Below are 25,709 nucleotides of genomic sequence, written 5' to 3'. Positions count from 1 at the left end.
GTCTATGTCGGTTATGGCAATATCTCCCTAATGTAAAAGTAAATGAAGGTATGAAAGGTGTGAACTATTACTAGGACTTTCTTGAGGGTTTCCACATAGTGTAAGGGAGGGTATGGGACTTCTCTTGCACATTGCACTTGTTGGATCCTAAGAGATGGTTGTAGTAATGTTCTCTTATGATTATGATGATTATGACTTATGTATGTTGAAGCTATGTTATGTATGAGCATTATGAATATGGTAAGTTATGATGAAATATGACCTTATGAATGTATGCATGAAGTAGGTTACTTAATGTGATACTTGGCTTTGAGTAGGGTTATGGGATTCTATTCTTTGCATTGCACTAGTATTGCTTCGGTTGTCTACATGTTGAGATGATATCATGTTGGGTGGTACCATGATGCTTACTTTGTGTGCATATTGACTAAAATGTGCTTTTATGCATGTTTCAAATGGTTTTTATGCATAGTAGCCATACTTAGTACGTGTGTTGTACTAACCCATATTTTTCCCTTTTCCCCACACATTTAGGTTCGGTCCGTTGAAGATTCAAGCTCACTTTTTAAGGCAATTGGAGTTGCTTCCCCAAGTTGGTGAGTCTTCAAGTCCGAGGACGAGACCATATGATCTAGCTTCTATGTTTAGTCCTTTGATTATGTTGAAAGACATTGTTGTACTTTCCTATTCTAGGCTTCTAATTGATGTAAGGGCTAAGTCCCATTTTCAATACTTCTATGTCTAGATGGTACATTGTGACGATGTTAGATTCTATTTTCCATATATGAAGTGAAGTTGAACTTCCAAAGTAAAAGTTTTAAATTTTCCGTAATTGTATTCTATGATACATGCTATGATGAAGGCAAAGGGCTTGTATAAGACCTCTTTGATGTCGAATACGCCGGTAACGACTAGGGAGTGCTCTTGGGTTGTTACAGAAAAATGGGAACAACCTCAACCGGACTAACTCTTGGGATATGTTCTTGAAGGAGAACGTCCTGCAAACATCAATAAATTTTCTTATATTCTCATGGGGATCCTCATTAGCCAACCCACCAAACAACCCTTTCTGTTGCAATAGCTGCAACATGGTGCTTGTAATGTGGAACAGATCATTCCCTTCAATCGGAGGCAAGTGAATGGCACCAACTCCACCCACAAGATTTAGGTTATTGAAATTTAGCTCATTGACATCATTGAGATTGCCGATGTCATCTTGGTGGCCCACTTGGCTACCATTGCTTCTGTTGACACTCATTTCCTCTATTTCAAACAGCAACACAAAAAACAAAACTAAAAGTAAGTAGTTCAACTGTGACTAAAAGGAACAAAATTCAACTTCACCAAAAGAATCTCAAAAACACCTTTCCCCAATAACGGTGCCATTTTGAAATAAATTTCAAGCATACCTCATCAAATTCTAGGTGTTCAACGATCGTAAATCAGTATAAAACCCAACTAAATAAGTTTGGGATGAATCCCAAAAGGAGCGGTACGTGTTTGAGAGTCAATTGGGAAGTATGAACATGATCAAATCAGTCATAGGAATAAACATTGTCGGATAAAAACATCATTCAAATCAGGGAGTGACACGAATGTCAGAAAAGGGTTTTGGTTTGAAATTATCAACTACAGACAGTGGAAAACAATAAGAAATACCAATAACGAGACGGGTTCTTGGGATGTGTTTCGATTATAGGCAAATATAGACAAATAGGTAATTGCAATTAGAAAATAGCTAGATATTAGTGAGTAAGCTAGGCTATAGAGGAGATAAACTTTCTCTCGAACGATTTATCCCGAATCAAGTTGATTTATCTCGAACATCAACAAGCAAGCAAAATAAGAACATCCCACACCTTAGTACATTCACTCTTTCGAGCTGAATGTGTGGGATTGGGTTTAGGATTCACTTTTTCGAGCTGAACTCAGGTCAACCCAATACCCACAGACCATCAATCAATAAGTTTAGTTTTAAAACCTCTCTCTCGAGCAAACCAAAAACACAAGGGTAGAACTGCATTTGCAATGACAATTCTTAAATTAATCTACAATTAATGATTGAACTCACTTCTAAACAACATTTAAACTAACATTTAGCAATACCCATAAACTAAATCATCCCATAATCACATAATCACACCCCAAGAATTGGGGTTTTAGCTAGACATTATAAAAATATAAAAATCGTTATCAAATTGAGTTTTCATCAAGTAGGTAAGATTGATTTAGTCTTTACAATGTTTCAATTCGAAGAATCTCAAAGACCCATTTTCAATTTCTCAAAAGTGAAAAACTTCAATTCTTCAAAGCTAAAGAACACTAGAGAAAACTTGTGTCACAGTTCAAAACATAATAAAAATATGTTCTAAAGAGTAATTGATACTAAACTAAATGTTCAAAAATGTATTTATAATCGCCAAAATTGTGCTACGAAGAGTCACTCGGTGAAGTAAGTCGGGATCGCCGAACCACTTAGTGATCCACCCTTTGGTCTTTTTCATTGCCCTTCTGTCTTGGCCTTCAGCATCCTTAAGGTCTATAACTTTGGGAGATCCAACATTGCATCGCGGAACCTCTTGGCGATCCATCGACTACTCCTTTCTCTCACCAACTTGGTTCTTTCCTTTAGGGCTTGGCACACAAGAACTTTAGGCAGTCAAGGGGCCATTCGGCGACTCGGCAACAAGATTTGGCGATCACCAAGCTTGCATTTTTTCATTCTTTCAGCTCACTTCATTCCTTTTTGCAAATTAGTGTCCTTTCTTTGTTCCTCAATCTATATACCTGGAAATCAAGGGTTATACATGAGTTATTGGCACAAAATAGGCATTTAAGGATGCTAAATTTATATAAATAAAGCCTTAAATGAGTCCAAATCTTGAACTCATCAGTTCAAAATTGGGAGGAATGCCATTTCATGGTCAAGGAAGGTATTTTGTTGAGACACAAAATTTTAGGACAAGGCATACAAGTTGATCAAGCTAAAGTTGAAGTTACTGCCAAATTTGCTCCTCCTATCTTGGTTAAAGGTGTTAACAAGTTTCTTGGGCCATGCGGGTTAATATCGACGGTTCATAAAATATTTCTCTAAGGTGGATCACCCTCTTTGAAATCTACTTGAAAAAGAAAGTGTCTTCGAGTTTGATGAATCTTGTGTCAAGGCATTTTTGTGCTTAAAAGAGAATCTTGTTTTGGCTCTTATCATTGGTGCTCTGGATTGGATTGTTCCATTTGAGTTGGTATGCGATGCAAGCAGTGTGGCCTTGGGGGTTGTGCTTGGCCAACGAAAGGGAAATTTGTTTTATACGGTGTATTATGCAATCAAGACTTTGAATGTAGCTCAAAGGGATTACACAGTTACTGAGCAAGAGTTGTTAGCTGTGGTGTACGCTTTTGAAAAGTTTAGAGCTAACCTTCTGGGGACAATGGTGGTACATACCAACCATTCTGTGATCTGTTACTTGATGGCTAACAAGGATGCAAAGGCAAGGTTGATTCGATGGGTGTTATTGTTGAAAGAGTTTTACTTTGAGGGCTTAAACGTCAATGTATGACTCCCCAACGACAAACCAAAAGTTGTCAACAACTTAGGACTTACAGATGGGGCCTACGCCCCGTAGGTCCATCCACACCTTGTGGGGGAGGTCCGTAGGTCAAGGCCCCAAGATGTCAAGTTGCAAACCCCACCCACGGACCTGCTAGATAGCGCATGAGTTCACCCATGGTCCGTGGGTCAAGGGGCATGGATCACACCTGGGAATCTGCCTAGGCTCGGCCAATTAAGGGCCAAAGTGGTAAATTCCTTGGGTGGTTAGTTAATTTAGGGGTCAGTTTATTTGATTATTTAGAGTTATTTAAGGCTTTTATCAGTATTAACTACCCTTTTACAATTCAATATTCCAAAAACCCAAAATAGAAACTACTTTCTCTCCAAATATTTCTCTCTCTAGAAACCTCCATTGGAGAAGAAGAAGTCAAGGTTTGGAGCTCAAGATTTCATATTTTCTCTTCAATGTCATGGAGAATCTTCAATCAAAGTATGGTAGTTTTCATCTATGGGTAGCTTTCACCCATAGAGTCCTTTCAAAACATGATTTCAAAGCTTCCAAATTCCACCAAAAGTTAGGGTTTCAATCTAAGTCATGGGTTCAATTTCAAAACATTTTCAAAGGTTGATTTATGATGAATTATGATTGAATTAAGGAATTAATGCTGTTTTATGATGAAATTTTCCCATTAACCTATGATTCCCCCAAAACACTAAATTGTGAATTTATGACGTGGGTTGATTGATTACATAAGCATGTTAAGTAACTATATCTATATTGATTGATTTATTGAATCATGATATTCCTCTTATATAATGTATAATTCTAGATGTTTGGGTTGAGATTGATTCATAGCCTTGGAGGGCAAATTATGAAGGATTGATGTATAATCATGATGCTATGTATATGCTTTGTGATTTTAATGAAACTAATGAGATCATGTCTACAATTCAATTATGTTATTATTCAAAGGTTATTCTCAATTATACACTTATGAATGATGATGATATATGTGAAAGGTTTCTTCAATGTAATGCTACATCTTGAATTGGTAGGCTTAGGCATCCTCTTCTTGTGTAACTAATGTATCTTGACTTAATGAACAATGAATCAGTAGACCTAATGGTTGTATCCCTTTCATAAATGATTAATGAAGTATTCTAGGCTTTGTCTTGAATCGGTAGACCTAATGGTGGTAGCCCTTGCATGATTGATGAGTCCACAAATTATACTCATTTAGGACTTTATTTTCATAGAAATAGTGTCCTCAAATGTTTATTTTGTCTCAATATCTGATGAAAACTCTTAAGTTTTAGGTATTTGAAATTTTAGTGGAAGCATTGACACTTAGGCGCAAAAAACAACAAAAAGGCTGAAAAGAATGAGGAAGCTGAAGCCTGAGCATCGCCAAGCACACTTGGCGAGTCACTGAAGGGACGCACTCCGCACTTTGTTCCAGTACGCGAAGCCCTGAAGGAGCATAATCAATAAGGCGATGAAAAGAGTAGTCGGCGTTTCGCCAAATAATTCCATGAAGCAGTACTATCTCGCCCAATGGCACAGAGCACGACCATGCTGAAGGCTAGTGCAAGACGACGATGAACTACACCAAAGGGCGAATCACCGAGTTAATCAACGATTCTGACTAACCTCGCCGAATGATCCGCCAGGACTATTTTCAGAAGTCTATAAATACTAAACTTGTTGTTAAATTTAGGGAGTCAAAAATTTATTTTAATTTTCACAATATAATAGTACTTTTTGGGATATTTTCTCCAATGTTTGGAGAGGGTTTTTGGGAGACTTGAAGAAAGAAGGATTTCATCTTCCCCAAGTTGGAAGTGGGTCTTCTCCATTATTTTTCCTTTGGTTAAATAAAGGTTAACTCCTTATACCTATTATATTTTAGTATCATTTTAGGTGTATTTTGTTATTTCTTGTTGTGTGGCTAAAAACCCCATTCTTGGGGTGTGATTTAGCAAATATGTGTAGATATTTTTGTTGGGTCTTGCTTGATGTAGGTTAGATGTATTTTAATGGTGATTTCACCTAGAGGTTGTGGTTTAATTTAATGGGTTTGTAGTTGCAAATACAAAACCACCCATGTGTTTTCAGCTTGCCCGAGAGGGAGGCCGCGAAACCAAAACCGCTGGACTGATGGCCTAAGGAATGGGTCGACATGAGGTTCAGTCCGAGAGGGTGAGCCCTAGTCCCATATCCTAACACTTAGCTCGAGAGAGTGAGTGGGGGTAAGGCATAGGATGGCCTTCATGCGAAAAATGGGTGTCCGAGAGGAACGCATTTGAAACGCGGTAAGTTGCCCGAGAGGGAACTTATTTCCATCTAAAGCTTAGCCTAGTCACTAATATCTTGCAAATTTCCTGTCAAAAGCATGTACCCAACAATTTATCTCAACTTGTATTGCGGTCACACCTCAAGAACTTGTCCCCATACTTGATTTTCTTGTTATTTTTGTTGTTTTTACTACTTGTGACAAAACCCCCATTTGATATTTGACACCTTTGTGTCACCTCTTTTAATTTACAATGCTTTTAATCGTTAATGTCTTTAGCTACGAATAGTTAGAACATAATTTTATTTTTCTACTAATTCTCAAAATCACTCCCTTGGGACACGACCCCAACCCTTGGTTGGGTTACTATATTATCGACGATCGTAGACACTCATACCGTAGGTTAGTGTCGTTGGTCACGATAAGCATCAATGATGAGTCTATGAACGACTATAATGATGTACCTTGGATCGGTTGGCTAATGGCACGCTTCCATGAATGATAATCATGAACCTTGAATTAGTAGGCCTATGGCAGCCTTTCATGAGGATTCAATGAGCTATCCTAATAATGTACCTTGAATTGGTAGGCTCATGGCACCCTTTCATGTGTGTAATAATGTACCTTGGGTCGGTAGGCCAATGGCATCCTTCTCATGTGTAATAATGTTAAAGTAATGAACTACTATATGGGTATGTAAGCTTAGCACCGAGTGGATATGGTAAGATGGAAGCTCTCCCCATGTTAGGCCGAGTTTCAATGAACATCTTTCTTATCCCATAACTATGTGCCCACATAGGTTATTAGCTAGTGGATCCACCTAAGCTAAAATATTATCGGTCCTACCTTAGGCAAGTAGACCAACCCTTTACGGTGTGGGATAGACACTGCATTCCATGGTTTGCTCACATGGTCTATGTCGGTTAATGCTTATTCCCATCATGTGAGATACATATTATGGTTACTCAAGAGGTTCTATGAAGTGTGGGTGGTAGTATGGGATGCCATTCATGTATTGCACGAGTAGGCTTTGAGAGGGCTATGGTGTGTTTCTCTAATGTCCTAATGTCTAATGAAATGAATGTGCTCATATGAAGCTAATGACAATGTTGACTTAAAGGTTTAATGTAATGATGAATGCTTAACTTGGAAATGTTAATATGAGTTGCTTTCCTTGTCATGCCTTATTGAATGTGAATGTTCCTTGTCTATGATTATTGACTAAAGAGGAGAATGAAAAATGGTAATTATGTTATGGTGGCCTCAAAGTGGTACTTAGTATGAATGGTATTATGGGATGTCATTCATACAGTGCACAAGTATAATTTAGGGTTACTTTTATGATTGCTCTATTGTATTCTAATGACTTACATGATGAATATGCTTATGTCTTGTATGTTTATACTAAAGATGCATGATGATTCTCAAACTTGACATATAACATGGTTTTCAACCAAAATGTCCTTTTTAGCATGATTTTTGCATGGCTATCATAATTAGTACATATTTGTGCTAACCCATATTTTTTCTACATTTTTTACAAAGTGTAGGGTTTGGAGACTTAAGTTCTATTCTTGGAAGATAGGTTTCTAAGGTGCAAGGAGTTGAAGATTTGGTGAGTCTTCATAGCTTCGATGACAAATCTACCTATTCTTTTATGTCTTTTATTTTATGTTTAGAGCTTTTGTTTGAGCTGCGTCCCAAGGTTTTTTGTCTTATGGTTCTATATGGTTTGAGACAAAGTATAGACTTCCGCTCATGTTTATGAATGACTTCAATTGTAAAAGAAAAAGTTTTAAATTTCTACACCATATTCTGTTGTCTTATGTTATGAAATATATAAGACTTGTATGAGGCTCTTCGGAGTCTTGTACACCGTGTCACGTCAGTGTGTAGGCTCGGGTCATGACAAAGAAGGCTAAAAGAGTTGTTATCACAGCAGAGGTTGAGACTCCCCAACCCTCTAGTCCTAAACCTCCTTCGATGAGTGTTATGGGAAAGGGAAAGAAGCAGGTAGTTAACAACTTAAGTTCAGATGATAGTTTGGGCATCGATTCCACCTATCTCACCTTATCTGGGTCAGAGAATGAGGAAGTTGAGGGGTCTAGGACTCCAGTCCATACACCGGCACCAGAGGGAGAGTTGTTGAATCGGAGGCGTTCAGAGTTGTGTTCTAAAGTAGCTCATGATCCACAAGTACAACTTTTAGCACCTCCAGCACCACAGGCACAACAAGTGCCTCATATTCCAGCACATCCTCTTCGGTCCATGAATCAGTTAAAGGTTGTTAGTTGTGGAAAATACTCCAGGAGAAGCGGTTGTCCATAGACGGTGTGGTGGACAAATACTCCACTGTTTGGTAGACCTTGAGGTTCTATAAAATCCAGTAGTTCACCGGACCCCAAAATCCATATGTGCCTACATGGGTTCGGAAATTCTTTGAGGGATATGAAAAGTTGGTCCCCAAGGGGAAGGCAGGGTCGATGGAACTAGTTGATTTTGGTGAGGTGCACGGACAGAAGGTCAAGTGCAACGACACAGACATAAATGATGAGTTGAACTGCATGACTCAGACTCGGCTCTCTTTGGCTGACATGGTAAAAACAAAGTCTCTTGAGAATTTGAAGGGGTGGCTTGCCCTATTGTTGTGTGATGTCACACCCTCATGGATCGAAGCGAGGGAAGTTATTGAGAATAAGGACATGAACATCTCGGCATGGTACTGGTTTGTGTTTATTAGCAACATTTTGATGCCATCCAAGAATGATTCCATCATCCGGCATCCGAAAGCTGCCATTCTAGGATGTATCATCACTCGGGAGCGGTTAAATCTCGGGTCCATAATAGCACATGAGATGGCTATGAGGGCCAAAAAAATTTTAACCTCACTACCATTTACAGTTTTCATTAGTGATTTGTGTAACCGAGCGGGTGTGCCCTTTGTGGCAAAGACGGATGTTGAGGTAACTCCTACCTCATCTTGTGACATTCGTCGAATTTAAGTGGAGTATACAAAGGATGAGGCTGTAAAGAGAAAGAAGGCTTCGGTGGACACCTCTCCAGTTGTTGATTTGGATTCTATTGAGGTCGGCCCTACACCTTCAACTCTGACCGATGGGCCATCAAGTATACCAGCCTCCTCATAATCTACTACTCCTGCCCCTGCTCCTGTCTCCCATCCCCCATTGACCCAGGCCATGATCTACAAAATGGGCAACCTTGCCTATTCGGCGGATGTGCAGGCTTCTAGGGTTGAGGTCGTTATTCCATCTATGATTGATTGAGTGATAGTTGCAGCACTAACTTCCATTTGGGAGGAGTTGAGGAAGCATCAAGATTTTATCATGGCCTACGATGTAGCATTTGATGCCCTTACTTCTCGGGTTGAGGCATGTGAGAAGACAAACCACAACTTTGTAGATTTGACAACCCTAAAGGCTGACATTACTTGTTTGCGTCGAGATGTAGATGAGCTGAAATCCATTGACATATCAATGTTGTGGGGAGGTGTAGATATCCCCAAGGACCCCAGTTCTGAGATGCCTATAGTTCCAGATGTGTCTGAGATCCCTCTAGCTTCTGTGACCGGAGATGCTACTACATTTGATAAGGATGGGGAGTCCGACACACCCGAGACTGATGATGAGGATTTAGAGGACTTGGAGGGTGATTTTCTACAGGTATCCATGGAGGCTTTAGTTCATGACACGTTAATAGTTGGTTCTAGTGAGTCTAAGCCCACGGAGGAGATCGTTACGCAGCCTTCCAGAGTTGGAGATGAGTAGGGCGCTAATGCCAAGGTTGAGGCCACTCTAGAGACCCAGAGCTCACCTCAGGCTTAGCCTGACAGGGGGATCTTTACTCTCCTTCCATTTCATTTGTTGTTGATACTTTTAGTTTATTTTGTATTGAGGCCACTACTTAGTTTTTTTGGTGGGGCGAAGGTATCTAGCTACCTACTCTTTTGGCTGTAGTTATTTTATCTCATTGATTTTTCTCTTTCAATTGCTTGAGTGTGAATGTCGGTATTATTTGCTTGTACATTTCAGTGTCGATTGTGATCAATATTGATGACTTGAATAGTGTACTTTATGAACGATATGTATGTGTTAGTCCAATGAGGCAATTTGAGTTACATAAGTCTTGTGTGAACTCTTAGCATGTCATTGTGACTAGTCGAATGTTAAGGTGAGTCTTTCAATGACCGTTGCACGCAAGTTTAATTTGTAGAGTCATGATCGATGATTGTATTAAATACCATGTGTGGTGAGGTTTACATGAAATTTGTGCATGTGATACCTAGAATTTGCCCCGTTGGTTCGATTGGCTAGCCTTGGTGAATGAAGGAAATGATCTTAAGCATGAATTTTGGAGAGTGAACTAAATTGATATACCTATTTGTGACCATCTTGTGAGTGTGTGCACCTAGTTTGTAACCATTTGAGCTGAACCTTTTCTTTAGATGAAATATGAACGCAAATGTTAAACCGGTTGTTAAAATGGTCATGTCCTTCCCAACTATAACCTTCATGAAGCATTACTTTGTTTGAATAGCCCTAAGTTGGGGGTGTGGTAGAATGAGAAAAGAAACAAAGAAAGAAGTTCGTGAAATTGATCCTTGGGAACATATGGTGAAGAAAAAGATGGAACCCCTCCATATATATAAAAAAAAAAGAGAAAAGAACTGAAAAAATAATAATTTTGTATATGTGTGCATTGTTGTGGAACTAAAAAGGGTGTCTGATGAGCTATACCAAAAAGTTTTTGTACTATTAAAAGGCCAAGGATGAGTTGTGAATAAGGAAAAGAATAAAAGAAAAGGAAAATAAGTGAAATATGAGCCATGTTTCATGAAGGTAGAATCACTAAGATGAAATGATAATACCCTTACCCTCTGCCCAATTACATGCCTCAAAAGACCTTTTTGATCGTTCATAGGCTAAGTGATGTGTTGGTTGGAAAATACGGGCAGGCCTATGGGTAAAAGCATGCATGTATTTTGTCATTGCCAGTGTGAGAGTTGATTTTGATTCCTAAATTGTAATCTTTGATTGGCTTTGTAATAGCATGGAATCATTCTTAATGTGAGGGCTTTATAATACTATTGTTGGGTATGAATTTGCATTTGAAGTGAGCATTTGTAAGCATGAAATCTAATTGATGATGGCGAGTCATAGATGGAAACTTTGAGTGCACAATTGAACATTGCATTTTTGAATTGAACTTTGTGTGCACTTTTATGTTGAGTCTCAGGGACCACTACATGTAGACTGATTGAACTTATGATTTACTTGAGGACAAGAAAAAGTTTAAGTTGGGGTGTTGATGAGTAGGGAATTTTGACTCATTTTGGTCTTGTTATGTAATAAATTAGTATCCTCAATGTTTGTTTTGTGTCCTTAACTAATGTTAAAGTGTTTATTTGCATGAACTAGAGAAACTCGGAGATTGACAAACCATTTTGGCGAAACGCCGAATGAAACGACGAACTTGACCCAACTCCTCTAACTTTACAGAACAAATAGGTGTAGAAGTCAAGCCAAAAGGCAAGAGAAGGTGCTAGTCGACGGATCGTCAAGTCGTTCAGCGACCGGACTAACTTCGCCGAAGTGGACCGCGTACTAAAATTTTGGGAAGTTTTTCGAAGCGTATAAATTGATGTTTGAAGAGAGACAAAAGTGTCTTACAGAGTTTTTACAGATTTTTTAACTTACTTTGATATTATTGAATACTCTTGGAGAGGTTTTTGAGCTTAGATTATTGAGGCTTTACCGTTCAACTCGTAATTTTGGCATTTGAGCATTGGGGATTTCGACTTTCGAATGGAACATCTTTTTGGTAATGATTTCTTACTTTTTTCTATGTTAGGCAAAACCCCACTTCCTTAGGGGTGTGACTATGTAATTGAATACATAAATTAGCTTATGGGTATTGTTAATTGTTATATTAATGTTGTTTTGAAATGGGTTCTATCATTTATTCATAATTTACTCTATGAACTGAAGTTGCGAATCTAGTTCTAGTCTTAGCTCTCGATGTTTGCTTGAGAAAGTTGCGTAGATTAGAATAAATAATTGATAATTATTTTGGCTTATGTCTTTACAACCCAGCTTGATAAAGTGGGTTAAGTTAAGGAATTAGGTTGTTTTGTATTGCTAAGCTTGTTGAGGTTTGAAGGACTCACTCGGAGCATGATAGCGGATTGAAAGATAGTTGTTATATTCATAACCCATCCTACCCATTGAGATTCAACAAATTAAAGTAGTTGATAATTACCCATTAAGCGAAATTAGTTTTCAATTACTCACACACTCCTAAGGCCCTCTTTATACTTGTTCAAACTCCATACTATTGGTTTATGTTAACAATTGGTTACGAAACTCTCTTGATATTGAAAATTAAAACCTATTTGATTTACATTATGTTGCGTGTTTTTTACTTCTGTTCTACAAGAAGTTAGAATCCTTCAATACTTCGTACTTGAATTTTTTACCGTATCTCTCCTTGTGGGATCGACCCCTAATCTTCGTTTGGTTTATACTTGTTAGCGACTGCCTACACTTTGAATCATAAGAGTTGTAGTTGAGCATTATCAAGTACTTCGATATCAAGGTATTTTATGTGTTCCAAATTTAGATGACTTGACAGGGAAAATCGTGTTAGAAGCCCATAGTTCGTGATATTCCATTCACTTGCTAGCCACCAAGATGTACCGTGACTTGCGGGAGGTCTATTAGTGGAATAGGATGAAGAAGCATGTTGCAGAATTTGTGGCTAAGTTGCCTAATTGTCAACAAGTGAAGGTTGAGCATCATAAGCCAGGAGGTTTGTCCCAAGATATCTGTATTCCTACTTGGAAATGGGAAGATCTGAATATGGACTTCATTATTGGTTTACCCCGCACCTGGTAACAACATGACTCAATTTGGGTTATAGTAGATCGAATGACAAAATCGGCTCATTTCATCCCCGTCAAGGTTTCTTATTCGGTGGAGGAATATGCTAAGTTGTACTTGCGAGAAATGGTTAGGTTGCATAAGTGCCTTTGTCCATTATCTCCGATCGTGTTACCCAATTCACTTCTAAGTTTTGGAAATCTTTCCCAAAAGGGCTTGGTACTCGTGTTAAGCTTAGTACGGCCTTTCATCTACAAATCGAAGCGCAAGTGAAACATACTATCCAAACTTTGGAAGTTATGTTGAGAGCTTGCGTAATTGACTACAATGGTAATTGGGATGATAATTTGCCTTTGATTGAATTTGCGTTTACTAATAGCTATCACTCAAGCATTAGTATGGCTCCATTTGAGACTCTATATGGTAGAAGGTTTAGATCTCTTATAGGTTGGTTTGAAGTGGGTGAAGTTGTGTTGATAGGTCCCGAGTTGGTACATGAGGCTATGGAGAAAGTTTGGCTTATTAGAGAAAGGTTGAAAATGGCTCAAAGTCTACAAAAGTCCTATGCCGATGTTAAAAGAAGAGTTCTTGAGTTTGATGTGAATGATTGGGTCTACTCGAAAATTTCTCCCATGAAGGGTGTAATGAGATTTCGAAAAAAGGAAAGCTTAGTCCTCGTTATGTCGGCCCATATCAGATTTTGAGGTGTATTAGTAATGTTGCTTATGAACATGAATTGCCTAATGACTTGTCATCGGTGCATCCAGTTTTCCATGTCTCCTTGTTGAAGAAGTGTGTTGGTGATCCGAAATCTATACTATCATTGGATAGTAATGGCATAAAGGATAGCATTTCTTATAAAGATGTTTCAGTTGAGATCTTGGACCGGCAGGTTTGTATATTGAGAATTAAAGAAATTGCTTCTGTGAAGGTTCTTTGGAGAAATCAGTATGTTGAGGGTGCTACTTGGGAGGCCAATGACAATATGATATCCTGTTATCCTCACCTCTTCCCCTTCGTCCCTACTCTAGCTTGAGGTATCAAGTTCCTTATTGTTTACTCTTTTGGTTTCATGTGTCTAAGATATTCCCATGATTCCACATTGATGCATGTTCATGAAAAACTTGACTTTTTGAGAAAATGAGTTAGCTTGATTGATTTCTTCATGTTTATGTGCATTTGAGTACAAGTTTCATATAAACCTTATGAAATGATATTATGAACATGTTTTAGCTTGGAGTTGAAGTTTCCTCCTTGGATATATTTATTTATGTTATTTGTATTCATGTTGCGCTGCTAGGTCTAGTTCCTAACCTCTTTTTGATGTTTTGAAACTCGTTTGAGGACGAATTTTCCCAAGGGGGAGATATTGTTACACCTCCGATTAGAGAAATGCTAGAAAGGGGTTAAACGGGAAAGTCAAGAACCCAAAAGTTGACCATGGAACCCTCCACGGAGCCCTAGACAAGTCGTGTATGGGACCAGAGCCCTTTCAGGGCCTCGTGAATATTTCTAGAACCTGCCTCAGGCAGGGGTCACCTTGACAGTGCCCCAGACGACCCGTGGTGGTCTTGATGGCCTATCAAATGGGTTGTACAAGTCACCTAGTTTGTAGTGTGTTATACAAGGTCACTATAAAGGACCACAGACGTCTAAACGGTCTGTGAAGCTTCACACAGACCGTGAAGTCGTCCGTCAAGGAGACTTGTAAGATATAGAGTTTAGGGTCAATTTCAAATGATCATATCTTTCATCACAAAATGAATTAGGTGTCCCAGAACTTATCATACTAAAGATCTTTGAGTTCTCTTTCCAACGCCACTGAGTTTTGCTAATTCTAAGCTCAGAGTAAAATGTTATGCCTGAAATAGTGAAGCGATATCGGCAGAGCATCTTCACAACCTGCTAGATGGGTCGTGGTGCTCTAGACGGCCCGTGAAGCCCTTCTATAGAGGCATTCTGCAGTTTTAAGTCAGGGTGATTTCACTCTTTTCCCAATTGTTTTAACTCAATACTATGTCATTTTACATTCTACCATGTGCCCTATATAAACGCTTTTACCCCTAAAATCACCCAATTCAATTCATTCTCTTAAATTTCCAAAAGTTGATCAAGTTCATCCTCCACAGATAATTGTCTCTCTAAGGAAGAAGAATAAGTCAAGTTAGGGTTTGAAAATCAAGTCTCGAAATTCAATATTTTCTTGAGGGATTTGAACTCCAAGGTATGATAGTCTTCACGTATGGAGCTCTTTCCTCCATAAGGTTCCTAAATTCTGCAATTTTGGAAAGGTAGATTCTACAATCAAACTAGGATTTTATTTGATTGTCATGGGTTCCCTTCAATGTTGAAACAATTTATTGTTTTATGTCTTCTCATACATGAATTGAGGAAATAACATGATTTATGTTGAGTCCCCCATGAACCCATGCATAACCTATGATTTCTAGACTATGATCATATGATGTGGGTTTTGAACTATGAAAGATAAGTTTATGAAGATATGCATGTTCTTTATGAAATTGATGAAAATGATTTAAGATTACTTTGAGAGTGAAGCATAAATGTTGTTGTCTGATTAAGAGCACTATTTTCAAGTCATCGGTATTGATCATGACCGACACTCAAATTTGCACAAGAACAGCCACAATCAAACACAACAAGAGGTGGCAAAATTTTTTAAAAGGGTCAAAACTCATTTGCATTTAAAATAAGAAGCCATAAGCTCAAACATCCACAACACAATATAAAAAAAGAAATTAACCACAAATGCCCAATATATATACAAAATGCTAATCACAGAAGGTAGGTATGGAAAGACCTCACCCCACCACAAATAAAAAGGTAGTTGTACTCAAATGCAATAAGATACTAAAAAGTCAATAAAAATGAGAAAGAGGGAGGGAGGTAAAAAAGGGTCTTGTCTACACAGTCTCTCCATATTTCGGGGCATCAGTGCCCAGTGCAACATCAACACTACTGGATCCACTAGGGCCTGCCATGGACGTCTCTGTCAGTGATGTATGAATCACCGACTATACAATTGTCTCCTCTAGGTCTCCATAGATGGCCTCCTTTGGCACCTGATCTGCTCTTCATCGGTCTCTGCCTCTAACTCATCAGCGACCACATCATCCATCTGCACATCTCCAGTGGTTGCCAGAAGAATCTCAGAAGTAGCTGGGGCATCAATATCATCAATTTCCTCCAATAGTAAAGTAAAGTTTGTGGACTTCAAGTAGTCCACATCCTTTCTTAAAGCTGCAACTTTGGATTTCAAAGATGTCACCTCAGAAGTAACCCCCTGTCGACTCTCACAAGTGTCTACTCTCGCTGCGAGAGTGTCAATAGATGCTCGGAGGGGTGTTTGTGCAGCAAGGATAGCACTCTCAATCCTTCACGGTACCGCAGCCTCCAATTGGGTAGCCCTCACATCCACAGAATGGGCTAAGTACCCCATCTTCAAGATCATAGCTTGAGTAATCCTAGGAGGTTGGGAAGAAGTAGAAGCACCAGGAGCCTTGGAGGAAGTGGAAGCAGGTGTACCTAAAATCACGGAGATCGGAGTAGGCAAAGATGCCTCTGCAGGTATCGTCCCAACATCAATCTCTGGGGATGCATCCACCAGAGTTGCTCTCCTCTTGTCTGCCACCTCCCAAGTGTACTCGGACTCTATGCACCGGATGTCAGTGGAAGATGTAGGAGTGATCTCGATATCACTCTTCTCATCACGAGGAACTCCAGCACGCCGACATAAATTTCAAGCATACCTCATCAAATTCTAGGTGTTCAACGATCGTAAATCAGTATAAAACCCAACAAAATGAGTTGGGGATGAATCCCACAAGGAGCGGTACGTGTTTGAGAGTCAATTGGGAAGTATTAACATGATCAAATCAGTCATAGGAATAAACATTATCGGACAAAACATCATTCAAATCACGGGGTGACACGAATGTCAAATAAGGGTTTTGGTTTGAAATTATCAACTACAAACAGTGGCAAACAATAAGAAATACCAATAATGAGATGAGTTCTTGGGATGTGTTTCGATTATAGGCTAATATAGACAAATAGGTAATTGTAACTAGAAAATAGCTAGATATTAGTGAGTAAGCTAGGCTACAGAGGAGATAAACTTTCTCTCGAACGATTTATCCCGAATCAAGTTGATTTCTCTCAAACATCAACAAGCAAGCAAAATAAGAACATCCCACACCTTAGTCCATTCACTCTCTTGAGCTGAATGTGTGGGATTGGGATTAGGATTTACTCTCTCGAGCTGAACTCAGGTACACCCAATACCCACAGACCATTAATCAATAAGTTTAGTTTTAAAACCTCTCTCGAGCAAACCAAAAATATAAGGGTAGAACTGCATTAGCAATGACAATTCTTAAATTAATCCACAATTAATGATTGAACTCACTTCTAAACAGCATTTAAACTAACATTTAGCAATAAACATAAACTAAATCATCCCATAATCACATAATCACACCCCAATAATTGGGGTTTTAGCTAGACATTATAAACAGATAAAAATCGTTACCAAATTGAGTTTTCATCAACTGGGTAATATTGATTTAGTCTTTACAATGTTCTAATTCGAAGAATATCAAAGACCCACTTCCAATTTCTCAAAAGTGAAAAACTTCAATTCTTCAAAGCTAAAGAACACTAGAGAAAACTTGTCTCACAATTCAAAACTTAATAAAAATATATTCTAAAGAGTAATTGATACTAAACTAAATGTTCAAAAACGTATTTATAATCGCCAAAAATGTTCTAAGAAGAGTCACTCGGTGAAGTAAGTTGGGATCGCCGAACCACTCAATGATCTACCCTTTGGTCTTTTTCATCGCCCTTTTGTCTTGGCCTTCAGCATCCTTAAGGCTGTAACTTTGAGAGATCCAACACTGCATCGCGGAACCTCTTGGCGATCCGTTGACTGCTCCTTTCTCTCGCCAACTTGGTTCTTTTCATCAGGGCTTGGCACACTAGAACTTTAGGCGGTCAAGGGGCTATTCGGCGATTCGGCAATAGAACTTGGCGATCACCAAGCTTGCATTTATTCATTATCTCAGCTCACTTCGTTCCTTTTTTTAAATTAGTGCACTTGCTTTGTTCCTAAATCTATATACCTGGAAATCAAGGGTTTTACATCAATTATTGGCACAAAATAGGCATTTAAAGATGCTAAATCTATATAAATAAAGCCTTAAATGAGTCCAAATCTCAAACTCATCAGTTGAAAATTGGGAGGAATGTCATTTCATGGTCAAGGAAGGTATTGTGTTGAGACATAAAATTTCAGGAGAAGGCATACAAGTTGATCAAGCTAAAGTTGAAGTTATTGCCAAATTGGCTCCTCCTATCTTGGTTAAAGGTGTTAAGAAGTTTCTTGGGCCATGCGGGTTATTATCGACGGTTCATAAAAGATTTCTCTAAGGTGGATCACCCTCTTTGCAATCTACTTGAAAAATAAAGTGTCTTCGAGTTTGATGAATCTTGTGTCAATGCATTTTTGTGCTTAAAAGAGAATCTCGTTTTGGCTCCTATCATTGGTGCTCTGGATTGGACTGTTCCATTTGAGCTGATATGCGATGCAAGCGGTGTGGCTTTGGGGGTTGTGTTTGGCCAACGAAAGGGAAATTTGTTTCATCCGATGTATTATGCAAGAAAGACAGTGAATGTAGCTCAAAGGGATTACACAATTACTAAGCAAGTGTTGTTAGCTGTGGTGTACGCTTTTGAAAAGTTTAGAGCTTACCTTTTGGGGACACTGGTGGTACATACCAACCATTGTGTGATCTGTTACTTGATGGCTAAGAAGGATGCTAAGCCAAGGTTGATTCGATGGGTGTTATTGTTGAAAGAGTTTGACTTTGAGGTCTTAAACGTCAACGTATGACTCCCAAAGGACCAACCAAAAGTTGTCAAAAACTTAGGACTTACAGATGGGACCTACGCCCCGTAGGTCCATCCACACCTGTGGGGGAGGTCTGTAGGTCAAGGCCCCAAGATGTTGAGTTGCAAACCCCACCCACGGACCTGCAGGATGGGGCATGAGTTCACCCACGGTCCATGGGACAAGGGGCGTGGATCACACCTGGGAATCTCCTTAGGCTCGGCCAATTATGGGCCAAAGTGGTAAATTCCTAGGGTGGTTAGTTAAGTTAGGGGTCGGTTTATTTTGATTATTTAGAGTTATTTAAGGATTTTTACACTATTAACTACCCTTTTACGATTCATTATTCCAAAAACCCAAAATACAAACTACCTTCTCTCCAAATATTTCTCTCTCTAGAAACCTCCATTAGAGAAGAAGAACTCAAGGTTTGGAGCTCAAGATTTCATATTTTCTCTTCAATTTCGTGGAGAATCTTCAATAAAGGTATGGTAGTTTTCATCTATTGGTAGCTTTCACCCATAGAGTCCCTTCAAAACATGATTTCAAAGCTTCCAAATTCCGCCAAAAGTTAGGGATTCAATCTAAGTCATTGGTTCAATTTCAAAACATTTTCAAAGGTTGATTTATGATGAATTATCATTGAATTGAGGAATTAATGTTGTTTTATGATGAAATTCCCCCATTAACCCACGTTTCCCCCAAAACACTAAATTGTGAATTTATAATGTGGGTTGATTGATTACATAAGCATGTTAAGTAATTATGTCTATATTGATTGATTTATTGAATCATGATATTCCCCTTATCTAATGTATAATTTTAGATGTTTGGTTGAGATTGATTCATAGCCTTGGAGAGCAAATTATGAAGGATTGATGTATAATCATGATGCTATGTATATGCTTTGTGATTTCAATGAAAGTAATGTGATCATGTCTAGAATTCAATTGTGTTATTATTGAAAGGTTATTCTCAATTATACACTTATGAATGATGATGCTATATGTGAAAGGTTTCTTCAATGTAATGCTACATGAATTGGTAGGCTTAGGCATCCTCTTCTTGTGTAACTAATGTATCTTGACTTAATGAACAATGAATCAGTAGACCTAATGGTTGTAGCCCTTTCATAATTGATTAATGAAGTATTATAGTCTTTGTCTTGAATCGGTAGACCTAATGGTGGTAGCCCTTGCATGATTGATGAGTCAAAAATTTATTTTAATTTTCACAATAGAATAGTACTTTCTGGGATATTTTCTCTCATGTTTGGAGAGAGTTTTTCAGAGACTTGAAGAAAGAAGGATTTCATCTTCCCCAAGTTGGAAGTGGGTCTTCTCCATTCTTCTTCCTTTTCTTATATCAAGGTTTAATTCCTTATACCCATTTGATTTTAGTGTCATTTTCGGTGTATTTTGTTATTTCTTGATGTGTGGCTAAAAAACCCATTCTTGGGGTGTGATTTTGCAAATATGTGTTGATATTTTTTTGGGGTCTTTCTTGCTAATAGTTTAGATGTATTTTAATGGTGATTTCACCTAGTGGTTGTGGTTTAATTTAATGGGTTTGTAGTTGCAAATACAAAACCACCCATGTGTTTTCGGCTTGCCCGAGAGGGAGGCCGCGAAACTAAGACCGCTAGATTGATGGCCTAAGGAGTGGGTCGACATGAGGTTCAGCCCGAGAGGGTGAGCCCTAGTCCCATATCCTACCACTCAACTCGAGAGAGTGAGTGGGGTAAGGCATAGGCTGGCCTTCATGCGAAAAATGGGTGTCCGAGAGGAACACATTAGAAATGGGGTAAGTTGCCCGAGAGGAAACTTATTTCCATCTAAAGCTTAGCCTAGTCCCTATTATCTTGAAAATTTCCTGTTAAAAGCTTGTACCCAATGATTTATCTCAACTTGTATTGCGGTCACACCCCAAGAACTTGTCCCCATACTTGATTTTCTTGTTATTTTTGTTGTTTTTACTACTTGTGACAAAACCCCCATTTAATATTTCACACCTTTGTGTCACCTTTTTTAATTTACAATGTTTTTAATTGTTAATGTCTTTAGCTACGAATAGTTAGAACTTAGTTTTATTTTTCTACTAATTCTCAAAATCACTTCCTTAGGACACGACCCCAACCCTTGGTTGGGTTACTATATTATCAACGATTGTAGACACTCATACCGTAGGTTAGTGTCGTTGGTCACGATAAGCATCAATGATGAGTCTATGAACGACTATAATGATGTACCTTGGATCGGTAGGCTATTGGCACTCTTCCATGAATGATAATGATGAACCTTGAATTAGTAGGCCTATGACACCCTTTCATGAGGATTCAATGAGCTATCCTAAAAATGTACCTTGAATCGGCAGGCTCCTGGCACCCTTTCATGTGTGTAATAATGTACCTTGGGTCGGTAGGCCAATGGCATCCCTCTCATGTGTAATAATGTTAAAGTAATGAACTACTTTATGGGAATGTAAGCTTAGCACCGAGTGGATATGGTAAGATGAAAGCTCTCCCCATGTTAGGCTGTGTTTCAATGAACAACTTTCTTATCCCATAACTATGTGCCCATATAGGTTATTAGCTAGTGGATCGACCTAAGCTAAAATATTATCAGTCCTACCTTAGGCAAGTAGATCAACCCTTTACGGTGTGGGATAGACACTGCATTCCATGGTTTTATCACATGGTCTATGTCGGTTAATGCATATTCCCATCATGTTAGATACATGTTATGGTTACTCAAGAGGTTCTATGAAGTGTGGGTGGTAGTATGGGATGCCATTCATGCATTGCATGAGTAGGCTTTGAGAGGCCTATGGTGTGTTTCTCTAATGTGCTAATGTCAAATGAAATGAATGTGCTCATATGAAGTTAATGACAATGTTGACTTAAAGTCTTAATGTAATGATGAATGCTTAACTTGGAAATGTTAATATGAGTTGCTTTCTTTGTCATGCCTTATTGAATGTGATTGTTCCTTGTCTATGATTATTGACTAAAGAGGAGAATGAAGAATGGTAAGTATGTTATGGTGGCCTCAAAGTGGTACTTATTATGAATGGTATTATGGGATGTCATTCATACATTGTACAAGTATTAGACGGTGTGGTGGACAAATACCCCACTGTTTGGTAGACCTTGAGGTTCCATAAAATCGAGTAGTTCACTAGACCCCAAAATCCATATGTGCCTCCATGGGTTCGGAAATTCTTTGAGGGATATGAAAAGTTGGTCCCCAAGGGGAAGGCAGGGTCGATGGAACCAATTGATTTTGGCGAGGTGTGCAGAAAGAAGGTCAAGTGCAACGAGAGAGACATAAATGATAAGTTTAGCTGCATGACTCAAACTCGACACTCTTTGGCTGACATGGTAGAAATAATGTCTCTTGAGGATTTGAAGGGGTGGCTTGCCCCATTGTTGTGTGATGTCACACCCTCATGGATCGAAGCATGGGAAGTTATTGAGAATAAGGACATGAACATCGCGGCACGGTACTGGTTCGTATTTATTAGCAGAACTTTGATGCCATCCCAGAATGATTCCATCATCCGGCATCCGAAAGCTGCCATTCTAGGATGTATCATCAGTCGGGAGCAGTTAAATATTGGGTCCATAATTGCACAGGAGATGGCTATGAGGGCCAAACAAAATTTAACCTCATTGCCATTTACAGTCTTCATTAGTGATTTGTGTAACCGAGCCAGTGTACCCTTTGTGGTGAAGACGGATGTTGAGGTGTTTCCTACCTCATCTCGTGACATTCATCAAATTTAAGCAAAGTACTAAGGATGAGGCTGAAAGGAGGAACAAAGCTTCGGTTAACACCTCTCCGATTGTTGATTTGGATTTTATTGGGGTCGTCCCTACACCTTCTACTCTGACCGATGGGCCATCAGTTATACCAGCCTCCTCATAATCTACTGCTCCTACCCCTGCTCATGTCTCCCATCCCCCATTGACCCAGGCCATTATCTACAAAATAGGAAACCTTGCCTATTAGGCGGATGTGCAGGCTTCTAGGATTGAGGTCGTTGTTCCATCTATGATTCATTGAGTGATAGTTGCAGCACTAAGTTCCATTTGGGAGGAGTTGAGGGAGCATCAAGAGTTTATCATGGCCTACGGTGTAGCATTTGATGCCCTTACTTCTCTGGTTGAGGCATGTGAGATGACAGACCACAGCTTTGTAGACTTGACAACCCTAAAGGCTGATATTACTTGTTTGCGTCGAGATGTAGATGAGCTAAAATCCATTAACATGTCAATATTATGGGGAGGTGTAGATATCCCCAAGGACCCAGTTCTGAGATGCCTATAGTTCCAGTTGTGTCTGAGATCCCTCTAGCTTCTATGACTAGAGGTGCTACTGCATTTGATAAGGATGGGGAGTTCGACACACCCGAGGCTGATGATGAGGAGTTAGAGGCTTGTGAGGATACAGTGTATGAGGATTTAGAAGACTTGGAGGCTGATTTTCTACAGGTATCTATGGAAGCTTTAGTTCATGACACGTTAATAATTGGTTCTAGTGAGTCTAAGCCCACGGAGGAGATCATATGCAGCCGTCCAGAGTTGGAGATGAGTAGGGCGCTAATGCTAAGGTTGAGGCCACTCTAGAGACCCAAAGCTCACCTCAGGCTTAGCCAGACAGGGGGATCTTTACTCTCCTTCCATTTCATTTGTTGTTGATACTTTTTGTTTTTTTTTTATTAAAGACACTACTTAGTTTTTTTGGTGGGGCGAAGGTATCTAGCTACCAACCCTTTTGGTTGTAGTTATTTTATCTCATTGATTTCTTTCTTTCAATTGCTTGAGTGTGAATGTTGGTATTGTTAGCTTGTACATTTCAGTGTCGATTGTGATCAATATTAATGACTTGAATAGTTTTCTTTATGAACGATATGTATGTGTTAGTCCAATGAGGCAATTTGAGTTACATAAGTCTTGTGTGAACTCTTAGCATCTCATTGTGACTAGTCGAATGTTAAGGTGAGTCTTTCAATGAACGTTGCACGCAGGTTTAATTTGTAGAGTCATGATCGATGATTGTGTTGAATACCATGTGTGGTGAGGTTTACTTGAAATTTGTGCATGTGATACCTAGAATTTGCATCGTTGGTTTGATTGGCTAGCCTTGATGAATGAAGGAAATGATCTTAAACATGAATTTTGGAGAGTGAACCAAATTGATAGACCTCTTTGTGACCATCTTGTGAGTGTGTGAACCTTGCTTGTAACCATTTGAGCAGAACCTTTTCTTTAGATGAAATATGAACGCAAATGTTAAACCGGTTGTTGAAATGGTCATGTCCTTCCCAACTATAACTTTCATGAAGCACTGTTTTGTTCGAATAGCCCTAAGTTAGGGGTGTGGTAAGAATGAGAAAAGAAACAAAGCTAGAAGTTCGTTAAATTGATCCTTGGGAACATATGGTGAAGAAAAAGATGGAACCCCTCCATATATAAAAAAAAAAGAGAAAAGAATTGAAAAATAATAATTTTGTATATCTGTGCATTGTTGAGGAAGTAAAAGGGGAGTTTGATGAGCTATACCAAAATGTTTTTGTGCTATGAAAAGGCCAAGGATGAGTTGTGAATATGGAAATGAATAAAAGAAAAGGAAAATAAGTGAAATATGAGCCATGCTTCACGAAGGTAGAGTCACTAAGATGAAATGATAATACCCTTACCCTCAGCCCAATTACATGCCTTAAAATACCTTTTTGATCTTTCATAGGCTCAGTGATGTGTTGGTTGGAAAATATGGGCAGGCCTATGGGTAAAAGCATGCTTGTTTTTTCTCATTGCGAGTGTGGGAGTTGATTTCGATTGCTAAATTGTAATCCTTGATTGGCTTTGTAATAGCATGGAATCATTCTTAATGTGAGGGCTTTATAATACTATTGTTGGGTATGAATTTGCATTTGAAGTGAGCATTTGTGATCATGAAATCTAATTGATGATGGCGAGCCATAGATGGAAACTTTGAGTGCACAATTGAACATTGCATGTTTGAATTCAACTTTGTGTGCACTTTTATGTTGAGTCTCAGGGACCACTACCTGTAGACTGATTGAACTTATGTTTTACTTTAGGACAAGAAAAAGTTTTAGGTGTGGGTGTTGATGAGTAGGGAATTTTGACTCATTTTGGGCTTTTTATGTAATAAATTAGTGTCCTCAATGTTTGTTTTGTGTCCTTAAATAATGTTAAAGTGTTTATTTGTAGAAAAGAAGGTTTAAGAACAAGGAAAGGATAATACGATGCAAAAAGGAGCGAAAAAGTAGGAAAAGCTGAAGAATAGGATAATTGGAGCTTGCAAAAGGCACTCGACAACTTGTCGAGTGGGCTCCCAGCTATTCAAATAATCCATGGAGTTAGCTCATGAACTAGAGAAACTCAGAGGTTGAGAAACCATTTTGGCGAAACGTCGAATGAAACGACGAGCTTGACCCAACTCCTCTAACCTTACAGAACAAATAGGTGTAGAAGTCAAGCCAAAAGGATTGAGAAGGTGCTAGTCGACGGATCGTCGAGTCATTCAGCGATCCCGACTAACTTCGCCAAAGTGGACCGTGTACTGAAATTTTGGGAAGTTTTTGGAAGCGTATAAATTGAAGTTTGAAGAGAGACAAAAGTGTCTTACAATGTTTTTAGAGATTTTTTAACTTACTTTGACATTATTGAATACTCTTGGAGAGGTTTTTGAGCTTAGATTATTGAGGCTTTAAGGTTCAACTCGTAATTTTGGCATTTGAGCATTGGGGATTTCGTCTTTCGAATGGAACGTCTTTTTGGTAATGATTTCTTACTTTTTTCTATGTTAGGATAAACCCCATTTCCTTAGGGGTGTGACTATGTGATTGAATACATAAATTAGCTTATGGGTATTGTTAATTGTTATATTTAATGTTGTTTTGAAATGGGTTCTATCATTTATTCATATTTTAATCTATGAACTGAAGTTGCGAATCTAGTTCTAGTCTTAGCTCTTGATGTTTGCTTGAGAGAGTTGCGTAGATTAGAATAAATAATTGATAATTATTTT

At 38.7% G+C, this 25,709-nt stretch overlaps 2 protein-coding genes across 2 annotated transcripts in view; both read left to right on the top strand.

Annotated features, from left to right (window-relative positions):
• Positions 1-25,709, top strand: part of LOC125873377 (vacuolar protein sorting-associated protein 27) — a 1,193,133-nt gene that overhangs the window by 1,057,929 nt on the left and 109,495 nt on the right. The gene's annotated exons all lie outside the window — the stretch shown is intronic.
• On the top strand, positions 2,921-3,557 carry LOC125873749 (uncharacterized). Its single transcript, XM_049554612.1, has 2 exons — positions 2,921-3,032; positions 3,184-3,557. The coding sequence occupies exons 1-2, from the start codon at positions 2,921-2,923 to the stop codon at positions 3,555-3,557; spliced, it is 486 nt and encodes a 161-aa protein (XP_049410569.1).

This window comes from Solanum stenotomum, chromosome 8, assembly GCF_019186545.1.
Source record: "Solanum stenotomum isolate F172 chromosome 8, ASM1918654v1, whole genome shotgun sequence".
Taxonomy (NCBI): Eukaryota; Viridiplantae; Streptophyta; class Magnoliopsida; order Solanales; family Solanaceae; genus Solanum; species Solanum stenotomum.
The sequence above is the reverse complement of the archived record's forward strand: the minus strand, read 5'-3'. Positions and strand labels throughout refer to the sequence as shown.

Coding starts and splice junctions, on each gene's coding strand:
- LOC125873749 (XM_049554612.1), top strand. CDS start 2,921: ATGGTCAAGGAAGGTATTTTGTTGAGACACAAAATTTTAGGACAAGGC. Junction 3,033..3,183: donor TCCTCCTATCTTGGTTAAAG/GTGTTAACAAGT, acceptor TGTGCTTAAAAG/AGAATCTTGTTTTGGCTCTT.